Here is a 14,771-nt window from a genome sequence, read left to right as displayed (position 1 = left end):
CTTGAAAAATAAAAAAATCCACAAATTTAATATTGACCACTAGCATGGAAACTGCACTTTTCTCATGAATTGGCAGTAAAAAGGGCAATACAAATAAAACACCTGTTCTAGCCAAGACATCATATTGAGAAATACCAATTTACTACATTGCAACAGCCTCCAGGTTATCTGTCTTGGGTGTCCACCTTGCAGTCTACGCAACAATCCAGCAAGCGATTTAAGCTCTCCACAAAGGGGCAAAGTGACAATTCTGTTTTCATGTGTGATAATTTTGCTTCTTCATTTTCTCTTAATACTCCCTGAAATCCATTAAGCAAGCCATTTAACTAGTAAAGAAACAAACAGAACTCTCTAATACGCAAGGAATTGCAAGATTAACATCATATGCAGCCTTATAGTATTATAAGAAACTTCCACAATGCTGACTAACCAGGGGAACAATGAACAGATGAAATGTAACAATTATGCTTTTGACCATGACTCCACTTTAGTTAAACTTCTCACATCCCACGGTATTGGCAGTTGAAAGGAAAGTAAGGTTGACAAGTCACTCAAATTGACTCACCAAGACATTTGCTCAGTAGGGTTTTAGCTAAGTTTAACATCAATTTTTCATTTTGATCAAAAAGATTATTCCCACCCCCATGGGGAAACATTTGTGCAGAAGCCCATGCGCCAACTGTTACGATGAACGCCCCTCAGGACATAAATATGCATACTTAAAAGTTACTACACCAATAAAAAGGAAAAAACAAAAACTGTACTTTCTAAACAAAAATATTCCAACCAGTAATCAAGAATGTGAACGAGGTTTTGGGGGAGGAACAGTACACAAGAGAACAGTAAAAGCCTAGAAAATCTTGTAATCTCACAAAAAGAACTAATATTTACTAACCTCATGAGTTGCTGGCATAAATGGAAATTTGCTCTTCTTGCCACTGTTTCACATCATATGCACCATTTCATCAACTACCATCAATCTGTTATCTGCTTGCAGTTTCTGCAGAAAAAGGCAAACATATAATACTTATTGTCCATTCTATTTTCATCCTCAGGTAGGTAATTTGGGATCAATCCCTCAACCTCTACTTGCCACATAAAACACGATATGATAGAAGTAAGATCCCCAGAGAACAAAAAACATCAAATCACATTTTTCTCTAGATGAATTTATCAACCTTAAATGCTACTTACCTCTAATAGAGACATTATTTCTGGCCTGGTGTAATGTACAGCTGCTCCCGTGTTGACAACCTTCTCAATATCTGAAATAGATATGAGATCCAAGTGGTTTGCACGCATATGCTGTCCAAATACAGACTCAAATGCTTCTATTCTGCAAGCCAGCACAAAAAACAGAGGGCTGAGAACCACCCTTAAATGATAAATTTGGTTAAGAGAGAAAAAAAAGTATGTTATGTGACATTATTGACTTGGAGACAGACCTTTCTGGAGAAATACTGAGACCAGATTCACCTGCAGGAGGGTCATCCAAATCCATGGCATCCGTTGTGGAACTAATGAAATCAAGAAAAAGATTAAGAAACATAAAATTGCATTATCCATGCTAATTTGGAAAATGAAAGAAACTTGAAAATATTACACCACCTAAACCTTATGCATCACCAACAGCATGAAAATTTGATTATATTGGATAATCAGCTGATATTATCATATTTACTTATGTGATTGGAACAAGGTGCGATAAACAACTGATTGGAAATAGGCTGTGAAAGAAATAAAAGAATTAGCCAAGTCCAATGCTCAAAATAAGTCCAAGTTCAAACCAATTTTGCATTTGCATTGATTTTGGAACAATTTGGGATCTAATGGCATGAATTTTTCAACAAGACTGTTTCGAACCAACTTTGCATTTGCATTGATTTTGGAACAATTTGGGATCTAATAGCATGAGTTTTTCAACAAGACTCTGTTTCAATGTAAATATTTTGCAGGAATTGCTTAAGAGTATAAACGGAAAAGGTAATAAGTAAAAAAAATCCAGAAATTATTTTACTGAAACGACACAATTTTGAAAAATGACTTCAATTTTAAATTTTTAGATGTTTTCTAGAAAAGTGGCAGCAACTTCACCCATGGAGGACCAAACCCATTTTATAGCTGAATCTTTTCCACAGTCAACCATTCCTAAATATGCTTCCTCGTTATATACAATTAAAGAAAGGACAAAAGGCAAAAAAAAGAGAGATTTTAAATAAAAGTTTCTTCTCCATAAATTTTTTTTCCATTGAAATAAAAGGAGCTTAAGAGAAGTGAAATGTTTTTATGAACATTTTCCAGATATTAAAGGCTTCCATTGCACTTGGACTACTAATAGTTATTTGTGAGACTTAAAGTATTTGATAGAAGTACATAATACATAATTTCTTATGCATGTCAGCATAATCCTTGCAATATAGGGTAGCTGGTTGTTGCTTTCTGGGTAATGAGCATCATTGCCTTTGTTGCTATAACAGCCTTCCGACAGTTCACTGCTTGACACTATGATTTTGATGTCCTTCCATGTTATCACAGAAATGTTATAAAAAGAAAACAATGCACACTGTTTTCCATTGATTTCAGGTTCCTGTTGCCCCACCCAACTAGATTATCTATATCAGGTTCATCTTTTTCTTTTACCCTTTTTGAGAAAGCCTGGTTGGACTATTAGAAGGTGGGATTCGATCCCAAGACCAGGCCACAACAATCCAAGGTCCTTACCGCTGGGGGAAGCGGCATCTTCCCTATACCAATTTCATCCCATGGTTAAACTTCCGAATGTCCACCTCCACTAGAAATGTTTGTTACCGACACATCTCACACAGATATGGGTTCAGTCTGAGACAAAGGCACAAGATGCCAGATGTGGAGGGCCCCAAAAAATTTGAGTCAAGGACAAGAGGGTACTTAGTACTTTATTTGAAAGTGTTAATTTATTTGTATTTCATGGGAACAATTCTTGAAGTGTCATGAAAATGATCAAATTGCTTGTGTGTGTGTGTGTGTGTGTGTGCAGCTAAGTTATTTGTAAGTATTTGTGTATTGACAGATGAAGGAATATTAGTTTCTCTGAGGTCTTCAAATAGGTGCTATTAAACACGTTGGGATGCTTATAAAATATAAAAAGTGAAAATGAACCAGAGAATGTGAAAATTTTGGGGAACTAAACATGATGTATTTTCTAGACATCTAGAACTCAATTAAATCATAAACTCCAGAAGGATAAACGAGTAACTTGTTGAGCACAAAAAACGAAAGGACGATGATTAAGTACATGCATACGCAATGATTCTATCTGATTCCTTTAACACCAACATACAGGTACATATCCAAACTTGTAAATCAGCTCCTACGAGAAAAGGAGATTGCTTAACCACCAACATACACAGAACAATAGCTGAGAAAACAGAGTTTGTCAAGCACAGAAATAGTGTGAACTTCTAATGAGACATCATGCTTAAAATACTCACCCTCTTGCCGTAGCAGCTCCACTGCCAGCATGGTCAGCTTTTTGTTTCCTTTCCAACTCCCTTGCCCTTTCTTGTTCACGATCCTCCATCTCTGTCAACTCTTTGTGGTATATGGCAAAGTTTAGAACTTTAAGTGCAGCTTCAACATCAGTTTTTGTAACCTGACCAGACAAGTTGTCATTCAGAACCAATGAACAGAAAGCATGAAATCAACAATATAAATACTTTTAAAGCTGTGACAAGCATGATAAATGCACATTCAAATATGAACATTGCCATCTTATTTCACCTCAACTCCATGCTTTTCTACATCTTAGATTAAGTTATAGAACGGAAAAAAAGAATTTCCAGAATTGAATTTATACCTTTTTACTCAACTTTAATTTGGCATGGGCAGTTGAGAGACGAATTATGGTCTCCAGTGTCCTTGCAGTGATTGGAAGTGTTCCTCCCGATCCCCCTCCCGATGCCTACAGAAGAGAGAACCAATAAAAAATCTCAGATGATCCCAGAAAGAACAAGAAACGAAGGAGTGTGGATATGAATTAAGCTCATTCTAGCAACTTCAATTCAAAATATTTGCTCAAAAATTGTTGACACCAACCCTTCCATTTGAGCTGGCATTTCTAAGCTCCGCATATGCAGTTGCAATATTTTCAGATGCCTGTGGTTGAAAATTGTGAGAATTTACAATCAAACATGGCATAAAAATGTAGTCAACACATACTAGTTTTAATACTAGCATAAGCTGTAAACTTCATAAGAGAGTTTCATGACAGGCATAATATTGGAGTAGACTACATGCAAATTAACTCTCTAAGGAGGAAGAGGTTATGGTAGTTTACTATTAGGGAAGAAGACTAAAAAAAAAAAAAGCAAATAGACCAAACCTCATCAGTCAGATCTGGCTGAATCCTATGCTTTGCGTAATGAATATACTTCTTAAGAAACCTGATTGTAAGACTGCGTGCCCTTCCTGTTTTCTTTCCATGTAGCATGCGATTATACTTGATAAAGACAGAGGAATTTGCATCAGCATCATCTTCTCTGTCTCTTGAAGTCCCATCAAGTGCTGTCCAGTCCATGAAATTATAAGTTGATGCAACCCACTAGTTTCATATAGACAGAAATATTACAGAACTCAAAGTTTTCTTGAAGCACGGTTGTCACTTACCACCATCTACTGCAGATCGATACCGATGCATGCGTACAACATGCTCGGAGATCTGGCGGTCAATATCAGGATCCATTTGATCCAATACAATAAACAGCAGATCAAAACGGGAAAGCAAAGAGTCAGGGAGTCCGATATTCTTTGTTGGGGTGAGTGAACGATCATACTGTAGATTCATTCAATACCAAACACATAATCAGTTTGATCACATGAAAAAGCAGCATAGATTCTTAGAAGATCAAGGTTTGTTTTAGATGAATAATATAGCAAAAGCCAACTAAAGTCTATAAACCAAAGATACAACTTACAGTTCCATATATAGGATTTGCAGCTGCAACCACACTGCATCGAGCATTTAGTGAAGCATGAATACCAGCTTTAGCAATAGTTACAGTCTGCTGCTCCATTACTTCATGTATGGCAACACGATCTTGATCATTCATCTTGTCAAACTCATCGATACAAACAACACCTCGATCAGCAAGAACCATTGCACCAGCTTCTAGCCTTCTCTCTCCTGATTATATGAGTCCATCTGGTGTTACTCCGAGAGAATCACCAAATAATGGCAACATGTAAGAATCAAATGAGTTTCATTACCAGTTTCTTGGTCAGAAGTAACAGCAGCAGTCAAACCAACACCAGATGAACCCCGACCAGTCGTTGATATCGCCAAAGGAGCAATATTCATGATAGCTCTTAAGAGTTGAGACTTGGCAACAGAAGGATCGCCAACCATCATCATGTTTATGTCACTAAAAGTGAGCAAAGAGGAAGTTAGATGATAGTAAGAATTAATGGAACTTCACTCACAGGTGCCGAATAATGCTGATAGTTAGAGAAGACAGCACTACTCACCCTCTTAAGTGGGTTCCATTTTTCAGGTTCTTTTCCATCCCCCCAAGCATCAACAAAATCACCGCTTTCTTTATCCATGAATGTCCGTAGATGGATGGTGCAAGTGAACTACCCAGCAAATCAAATGTATCCTCTCTCTCAGCTATCTTTCTTATGTTTTTAATATCATCAGTTGTATAGATTGGTGCATTTGCCTCTTTGTTGAGAAGAGACACATTGTTTGCAATAAGGACAGTCCTACAGAAAAAGTTCACTGGTTTAGACTTTTAAATTAGAAATTGTTATAGGTCTACTATGAAGATGAACAAGAGAAACTAAAAAATAAGATGAAATAGAGGACCTGAATACTCCATTTACACTGCCCTTGCTTCTCCCTGGGACAGCTTTATATATCCCCACAATTGCTACACGGTCACCAGGCTTGCATGAATCCACCAAGTCATCCTCTAGTATTATATCCACTGTTCGTGGAAGTTGACCAGGGGCAGAATTCTCTGGCACTTCCTGCATGGACAGTGTCTGATGGTCTTTGTACTTGCACAACCCATATTCAGTCACCAACAAGTTACCATTTTCATCCTGGCAAAAAAATTGATTATTGGCATATCACTCTTCTAAAGATACATAATGGCTGAAAAAGAATTTTGAGTTCGAAATTGAGATTACCCTTGTAGGATACACAGATCCTGTTGGTAAGCCAGTATTCGAAGTTATATCTCGATATTCACGGGACATAAAGGCAGTAGTTGTGGGGCAGTAATGAACACTTTTGACAACCTTCGGCCTTACAAGAGAGCCTTCCATTGGAAAATAAATGAGAGTTTAGGCAAATATCTAAAACATCTTGCATAACTTGGGAAGTACTTACACTTAATTTAATATGTCATCACAGTAAATCAGTTTCCCATTACATATATCAAAAAAACAATGCTCTTAGTTGAAAAGGTATGTATAAGCACTGCAGCAGAAAAAACACATAAGTTCGTTAACTGTAAATAATTCTTGTCTTGGAAAAAGCATATGAGAAACATCCAAATTGTTCCAACTTCCACTGCTGGAAAGTAATAATACATGAAATATGTGTTCAATCCCAAGCTTCACTATATCGGTTTCACAGGCCTAAACCCACTCTTCTAGATAATCATTAACTGGAATTCAGGGGATAAAAAACCACAGGCACATCTAGAAGTCCTAATGCCAAAGTTGAGGTATTGGAATTGCAATCATACCAGGTGAATTGCCGAATTCGAAACAGAAACATCCAACTTCTGCAACCCCCTTTTAAACCATCTTGATTTAATGTTTTATCTTCATTTTTTGCCAATGTTTCTGTTAGTCAGTAAAATATAAGATAATCAATGAACTTACCTTGGGTCTGAAGATCCCCAAGTTTATTGAATCAAAAACTCCAAAAAATTCACAGATTGTTGGAAATCTTAGTTTCTTCTTCACAATTCCATTTTCTAGGGTTTCATGTCGGAATCAGTGTAGGCCGATCCCATGCCCAACTCTGTATACTTGAACCATACCTAATGGTCAACTAGAAAGTATTTCAAGGGTTTGTTAACCAAATAACCACCTCGGAAAAAATATATATCAATTCTGACACCGTTATGCCTTTTTCAACACCAGCGTTTATATAAACTGAAAGCAGCTGGGACAGACCATAGCAGAGATATTGGTTCTAGAGATACAAAGCAAATAGTTGATACGGTAGCATAGGTACATTAATCTAAAATCCACATCTTTATTGCCCCAAACCCCCATGAAGAATTAACCGAAATGCACCGTCTGTTAACTTTTCAACTTTTCAAGCCCAAGCAGCTAAGCTAAGTGGAAAGAGAGAGAAAGAGAGTACATTTGGTAACGATCCCTTCAACGCAGATCATAGAGCCAATGAAGTTGGAGAGGAGTTCTCTGGGAGTGACCCTCCGGGAAACAAAGGGACCTTCGAAGCCGACAAGGACATGCTCCCCTTCCTTTAAGTATTTCGGATCAATGTTGCGGGTTACCTCTGTCAGCGCATCGGAGAATGGTTGCATGTATTCACTAGGGTTCTGAAGCAGTCTGAGATAGAGAGAGAACAATTTTTTTAGTGATTTCTGCTCTAAAATGAAACGAAATAAAGAGAGAAGAGACATGACAGGGGAAGGTAAGGAAAGAAGTGAGGACAGACCGGCGAGCCAAGTCGGTGTTGAAGTCATGGAGATCGGACATATCGATGATGAGACGGCGGCGTTTATGGTCGATCATGTCCCTTATGGTTTGCATGTATATACCCTTCCCTACCTGTTATAATTCATTGTAATTCGAACCATCTCAAAACCAGATCATCATACAGAGTTACAGATCAGAGAGAAAAAGAAAGATTAACTATGCCTACATCTTGATCCAAGAAATCCATGAAAGTTCGCTTGTGAGCTGCCATGGATTCTTCGCTGATGTCCATTTTTTGCCTTGTTCCTGCTTCACAGAGAGAGAGAGAGAAACCCACAGAGACAGCAGAGAGACGACGAGCCGACGAGGGTTCACTTTGTAGAGTGCCTGCGATTTTCCCTTGTCTTAATAGGTTTTGGCGGGAATCAGATATGATGAGGAAGCTTTTGGCGGGATGATTATGTGCAACAAATGGGTGGACCTGGGCCTTGTGTCTGTGGCGGCCCAGTCTTCAAATGATGACATGGTTTTCTGTGTTACATCTTACAAGAGAGCGAGGAAGGGGGAGACAAATGGAATAAAATCCTCTGCAGGGCCGGCATATGGTGGTGCATTGTAGTGCGACATGCGGAAGATGCGACATCCAATGGTGCGAGCTCAATGCAAGGCAAATTTTTTTTTTCTTTCTTCTCGAGCTCGGCACCGTTGAATGTCACATCTTCCACGTGTCGAGCTCTCAGGCCAGCACTATAGTGCACCGCCAGGTTAGAGCACTGCAGAGGATTATCTTCCGAGAGAAAGAGAGAGTGGGGTCCATGGGTGAATTGTTCTTGTATTATCCTCCAAGAATAGTTGGAAAATCTCGGATTTTTAGTGGGTCGAGTTGAGTCAACATTTTGGAAAACTTGATATGCCTACTGGTATAATCCTCCACAAATAATAGACATTTTCACGGATTTTTCTCAATTGCAGTGCACTGACCGGTGCTCCTCACTTGAGAATCCCGCCATAAAAACATGGGCAATAGCATCTTTTTATCTTCACAATTGTTGGGTGTACGGTTGGATTGTTCTTGTATTATCCTCCATGAATAATAAACATTTCCACATGGTAGATATCTCACATTCAGGTAGGGATGCAATAGGGTCGGGTTGGGTTGGGCCGGGCTTTATACAACCCTAGCCCAACCCTATGTCTCCTTAGCTGGGCCCAGGCTCGACCCGACCCTGACTCAGGGCCTGAAAAATCTAACCCTGACTCACCCTCAGGGTCGGGCTGGGCTGACCTTGATTGGCCCTAATCATGGGGATGGGGAAGGGAGATGCATGGGCTAGATTGGGCCGGGGAGAAAATTAACAATTTTTACTTAAAATAACACTATAATAAAATGTTTATATCACTTATTATCTTCATATATAATATATCATAACAAAATGTGGATGACATTTAAAGTTTATGATATATATACTATATTAATATATATTTTATAATATAACTTAAAACAGGGCCAGGCCCGGTCAAGCTCAGCCTAAGACCTCAACCCTGACCCGACCCGACCTTGACTCAAGGTTAGAAATTTCTAACCCTGACCCACCCTCAGAGCCAAGATATCTCAGCCCAGGCCTGTTTGGGCTTTGGGTGAGCCAGGGCAGATTTGGGCCGACAGATTCAAACTTGCACCCCAACGTGCAGGGGAGTGTACGTTGATGTATACTTTGTTTCTTTGGGAAATTTATATGTACCCATTGAGTTAAGGCCTAATTACCCCCCACCCGTGAATTTTAGATGTTTTATGCATACCACCCGTAAACCCACTCCGTTAGAATCATTATCCACAAGTCCAATTAGGACTAGGAATCCTAAATCTACGAGGATTACAACACCTAACTGGGATTAAACTATATATTGAAGCACTTCTTAATTTCTCCACTATACCCCAAAACTCTTTCTACCTAGTTTCTACCGTTGTGGCCATTAATTAATTCCTTCTTTGTTATCTGTTCTGTAATACAATAAAAAATGGTGGGTTGTTCTATACTTTTGAAAAGCTCTAATGGATATGCCTATGTAGCCAATGAAGAAATATGTTTTTTGTCAGAAACGATCCGTGATCATATGCCTACAATTTGTAAGCACAACTCCAATATGGGTATTGAGATTACGGTTCCAAAAGTGGAAGGTGAAGTGCTAGCAGAAGTGATCAAATTCTGTGAAATGCATGCATTCGAGACTTTTGTTTTCAAAGATGAAAATGAGATCAAGAGATGGGATTCTGAGTTTGTTAATGTTGATGAAGCTACCTTACTGGGTCTCGGCTTTGCTGCTGAGTTTCTACAGATAAAGATACTGCAAGTCCTTATTGCATCCAAGATGCCAAGAGATGGAAGGAGTAGCAGTACATGTACGATAAGGTGTCTACCTTTGAAGAAGAGGAAATGGTACTATTGTGCATAGAAAGAACATCAATTAATGGAAGAAGTTTTTCATTGAAACGACAAACTGAAAAGATGAGGATCTGTTTTATTACCTTTTAGTTTGTTTTGTTAAAGACTTCTCTAGTTGTAACGGAGGAGGAGAGGTGAACAGAGCTCGAATATTACTGAAAGCAATGCTTCTTCTCTTCGTCTTCAAACAATTTTTTACATTTTTACCCTTGTCTCTATCAATCCACCGATACGATATCAACTGATTCTAATACAATCCGACCAATCCGATACAGATTTTTTAAATCATGCTCACACGCTCCTTCCTGACGTTCTCTATTTATTGATCATGTGGGTCCCATGGTTCATGATCTCGGTATCAGCTGGATCAGATGGGAACGAGATTGGATCGATCGATATGGATTGGGATCGCTCAAACTCGGACTCGGGCTAATATGACACTTTTGTCCCTGTTTTCTTATTAAAAAAAAACTATTTTTTTTACATTTTTACCCCTATTTGTACAGTTGGATCGGATCAGAATCGGGATCGGTCTCGGTCGATAGCAGTCCGATCCGGCCAAAATCGACCTATCCAATCTGATACCTCAAACCATGGTGGGTCCACTTGTAAATGAATCGTACAACAACACTCTCTCCCATGGTTCCCTTGGTTTAGTATGGGAAATATTAATATACACAGCTAACACGTTGAATGCTGATACCTTGTTTAGAATACAATTAGCAAAGATGATACGAGTTTTAGGTATAAGAATCAAGATTACGAAACTTTCAATTTTTTTGTCTGTACCCAACCAGGGTTCCTTTACGAAAAAAAAACCAATAAGGGTTCGAACCCAAGCCTTACGACTGGGCTTGAGTCTGGATTGGGCCTCGTGTCACAAACTAATTTAACGTTTTAAATCACAAATTCGGGACTCGAGTCCCGTCGATTTCAGGTCGGTGTATAAATCAAGGCCAAATGTTTTTTGTGCCAGGGGTGCAGGCTGCGCCCAGACACATGGGGTGGGCAAAATGATCACCCTGCCTCATAAATGGTAGGCCCATGTGTCTGGGCAGGGGCTGTGCTGTGCATAGAGAACATCAGCCCATAAATCAATTAAAAATTAAGGGAAAGAGTTCACTATGGGGAGCATGGCCCTTGTGCGCGGGGCCACATGGCATGTTTTTAGTAATCAATATCGTAGCGGTCTCGAGTGATACCAATTTGGAATGCCAACGCAGGGCCAATGGGAGCACAAGCAGAAGTATCAACATGGACAAGAATTAGGATCGGGCTCCTTTCCTGCGACCCCAACACCCGGGGAGGCATCCAATAGCCCTTGGTTGCTAGGTGTGCAGGGATGTGTGTGCCTAAGTGAGGCCCGTCATGCATCCTGGCACACCCAACAGCCCAGAGTCATTGGATGCCTCACCGGACACCCTCTGGGTGTTGGGCTCGTAGGAGACGGGTCGAATCCCAAGAATTATGCCTTTAATGGGGGGCAGGGTGATCATTTTGCGGGGGGCTTGTGCCTAGGCGCAGGAGCCACACTCTTGGATAAGTGCCCCTTTTACACTAAAAAAAATAAAAGAAATCTACTTGTAGATCTAAGATCTATAAACCACACATCAAATTTGGGAGAGGGTTCCAGAAATGTAGTGTAGCCCTTGCACTAGTGCAGGGTCAATAGGAGCATGTGTGGAAACACCAATAGGAGTAGGATTTTCACCTTTCATGAGAGGCAAGACGTTCATTTTGCACCCCTATGTCTAGACATAGAACTATGCTTCCTTTTAGAATTCTTTTTCCCATTAAATCAACAAAAAAAGAGGAAGGACAATTGAATTTTTCCTCTTTTTGTACAAAATGTTTCTCAAATTCGAAAAATCCAAGGTTTTGAAACATAGAATTGAGGACCAAATCGGCCAAAATCCGTCCTAAGAACCCCAAAATCCGCATGCAAATCCAAATACACAGTGATTGTAGGGTTTTTAGATGTGAATCGAATGTATCAGATCAATCACGGTTGATTCCGATCCAAATTGACTTATTTATGTATCTGATTACCAGTTCTTAAAACCTTGGGAATATCTCTCACCCCAATTCCCTTTCAAATTTAATACTCTGAGGTGGCCAAATTAGTGAAAACATTACAAGAAATAAGATCTCCAATTAGTTTTGCAGGATGAATCAGCACAGATCGGATCGACAGTAACAATGTAACATCATGGGTCCTGGAATCGGGGTTGACTTCGATTCTATTCAATTTTTCAAATTTCAGTGAAGCACAACGGCACGCAACGTTATAAAAATAAAATAAAATAAAAAAAAAACGGCACGCAACGTCCTAAATTCGTGAGCTTCGAGGCAGAGACCAAACAGCCATCGAAAGTCGGTTCTCACAAGTGCGTGTTTCCGATATGTCGGTTCTCACGGGTCGCGTTTTCTTTAGCAGACATGTGAACTCATCTCATTTATCCACCTAGCACCAGCTCAGCACTTCTATCTTATCTTCACTTCATGAGACAAAACTACCCCTCTAAGGTTCCCGAAACGTTTAAAGACCCAAACAACGTTAAATAGGGATAACATCGTAAATACGCCCACCGTAACCTCCGCGCCTTCTCTATATAAATTTCACACTTAGGGAGTCCAAACAGTCACAGTGAAGTAGTGTGAGGAACGAGTGATAGAAGAAGAAGAAGAAGAAGAAGAGCTGTTAAGGATGCCGAAGGAAAATAAGGTGAGAGAGATTGAGGTGCTGATAATCTCAGCCCAAGACTTGAAGAACGTAAAGCACGTGACAAAGATGAGAACCTACGCGGTGGTCTACGTGGAGCGTGACATGGAGACGAGGACACACGTGGATGAACAAGGAGGAGTGAATCCGACGTGGAACGAGGTGGTGAAGGTTAAGTTTCACAAGGGCTTGGCGGAGAACGACGTGAAGACAGCTCTCAACGTCGATATATACGCGCATGGTCACATACGGGAGAAGCCGGTGGGAAGTGCTAGGGTTCTTCTTTGCGATGTGCTTAAGGGTGGAGATGCATCTGAACCGGCGGATAATCCGATCCAGTGTATGACGATTCAGATTTGGAGGCCTTCTGGTAGGCCACAGGGGTTGCTCAACCTGTGGGTTCCACCCACCGGGAAGTTTCTCATCCGGCGGGATTCCTTGTCTTTCAGTGCCAAGGACGACGGTGAGGTTGTGGAGGCGGAGGGTTCGAAGGAGAATGTGGAGTCGGTGGTGGTGGAAGACGAAAAGCCTGTGACAGAGCGCGATTAGTTCTAGGAATCACCGGGGAGGGGTTTTAATGGGGGAGGTGTTTTATTTTTCATAATAATATTTCGTTCTTCAGTTCTTGTAGCAGTATTAAAAAAAAATGAGATGGATGGATGTTATTTATATTTATAAACTTAAGACTATATAGTTTGCAACATCGACTCTGTGGCCCAATGGATAAGGCGCTGGTCTACGGAACCAGAGATTCTGGGTTCGATCCCCAGCAGAGTCGTTTAACATTTGTTTGGTTTTTTTTTCTAGGGCTTGCACAGCCTTTAGTTGATGCCCTTTTTGGAATTCGGAACTTTAAAAGTAACCATCAGAACCCCAAGAGTGTAGTCCAGTTGGCAAGTTAACGTGCCTAAATCGACATGCGTCCTGTGTTGGACTCCCCTTAGCCCCTTGGGGACAACCCCACCACTTCTATGGTTCTCATAGGACCTAGTGCTGACTTGATGCGTGTGTGTAGGAGTGTATGCGCATGCCTGGGGGATTAGTTGGTGTGAAGGTCGTTAGGCGAAGTCAAATCCAATATGTGTGATTCCCTTGGTGGGGCTAGGATTTTAATTTTAAGGGAGAAAGAGAGAGAAACAGAAAAGGGAGTGTGTCAAATGACACCTCTATGGCTCTATTGGTGTATTTAGAACTTAACACCTTCTTTTAGTTGTCTCTTTTTTTTATTCCCAAAGGTTATTTAAGATGAGTATAAAAAATGAATTTTTCTCTTCTCAGGTTCCTTGCCCGGTTAGGTGCGCAGGTTCCTCTCATAGGAGGGGTGGAAATGACGACCTCTCCCCCGCCCTAACACACTGCTCGGGTGGGGTGAGGTCGTCATTTCCGCCCTCCTATGAGAGGAACCTGCGCACCTAACCGGGCAAGGAACCTGAGAAGAGAAAAATTCCTTTTTTATACTCATCTTAAATAACCTTTGGGAATAAAAAAAAGAGACAACTAAAAGAAGGTGTTAAGTTCTAAAGACACCAATAGAGCCATAGAGGTGTCAAATCTGTTAGGGCAGGGGAGAGGTCGTCATTTCCACCCCTCCTATGAGAGGAACCTGCGCACCTAACCGGGCAGGGAACCTGGGAGGAGAACGATCCATAAAAAAATTGGGCAAGAGATCGCTGTCTAGGCCTCTAGTGACTGCATCAGTGTGCAGGCCAATGAGAATGCACGCAGTGTGGGGGCAAGAGATGCTGTTTTTTATTTCATGGGGGTGGGGCGGGTACTTTTGCGCGCTACTGTGTCTAGTGGCTCTGGGCCACACGATCAGGTAACGTTCTTTTCCCCAAAAAAAAGTTTTAAAAATAATTTTAAAGTGACAAATCAATATGTCATTATCAACAGGTGACATTATCATGCACATATTTTAGTATACATGTAAAATGACACTATTACCC

At 40.3% G+C, this 14,771-nt stretch overlaps 3 protein-coding genes and 1 non-coding gene across 4 annotated transcripts; 3 read left to right on the top strand and 1 right to left on the bottom strand.

Moving 5' to 3' along the window:
• Positions 1–5: 5 nt before the first annotated feature.
• On the bottom strand, positions 6–8,036 carry LOC122652339 (DNA replication licensing factor MCM3). The gene is made up of 17 exons (XM_043846048.1): positions 7,886–8,036; positions 7,679–7,791; positions 7,361–7,569; positions 6,169–6,299; positions 5,843–6,081; positions 5,503–5,739; positions 5,245–5,399; positions 4,953–5,161; positions 4,645–4,810; positions 4,361–4,542; positions 4,075–4,134; positions 3,836–3,940; positions 3,471–3,631; positions 1,446–1,517; positions 1,195–1,336; positions 896–1,000; positions 6–299 (listed from the first exon to the last, which is right to left on the bottom strand). Exons 1-16 carry the CDS (start codon positions 7,949–7,951, stop codon positions 944–946), a joined length of 2,304 nt encoding a protein of 767 aa, XP_043701983.1. The 5' UTR covers positions 7,952–8,036; the 3' UTR covers positions 6–299; positions 896–943.
• A 1,642-nt stretch (positions 8,037–9,678) lies between these two features.
• Positions 9,679–10,113, top strand: LOC122651147 (SKP1-like protein 4). The gene has a single exon (XM_043844470.1). It carries the CDS (start codon positions 9,679–9,681, stop codon positions 10,111–10,113), a length of 435 nt encoding a protein of 144 aa, XP_043700405.1.
• A 2,697-nt stretch (positions 10,114–12,810) lies between these two features.
• Positions 12,811–13,374, top strand: LOC122651146. The gene has a single exon (XM_043844469.1). The coding sequence runs from the start codon at positions 12,811–12,813 to the stop codon at positions 13,372–13,374; it is 564 nt and encodes a 187-aa protein (XP_043700404.1).
• A 156-nt stretch (positions 13,375–13,530) lies between these two features.
• Positions 13,531–13,603, top strand: TRNAR-ACG. The gene has a single exon. It is a non-coding gene; the product is annotated as a tRNA-Arg (tRNA).
• Positions 13,604–14,771: the final 1,168 nt, after the last annotated feature.

This window comes from Telopea speciosissima, chromosome 2, assembly GCF_018873765.1.
Source record: "Telopea speciosissima isolate NSW1024214 ecotype Mountain lineage chromosome 2, Tspe_v1, whole genome shotgun sequence".
NCBI lineage: Eukaryota > Viridiplantae > Streptophyta > Magnoliopsida > Proteales > Proteaceae > Telopea > Telopea speciosissima.
Note: the sequence above shows the minus strand (reverse complement) of the source record. Positions and strands in the feature narration are given on the sequence as shown.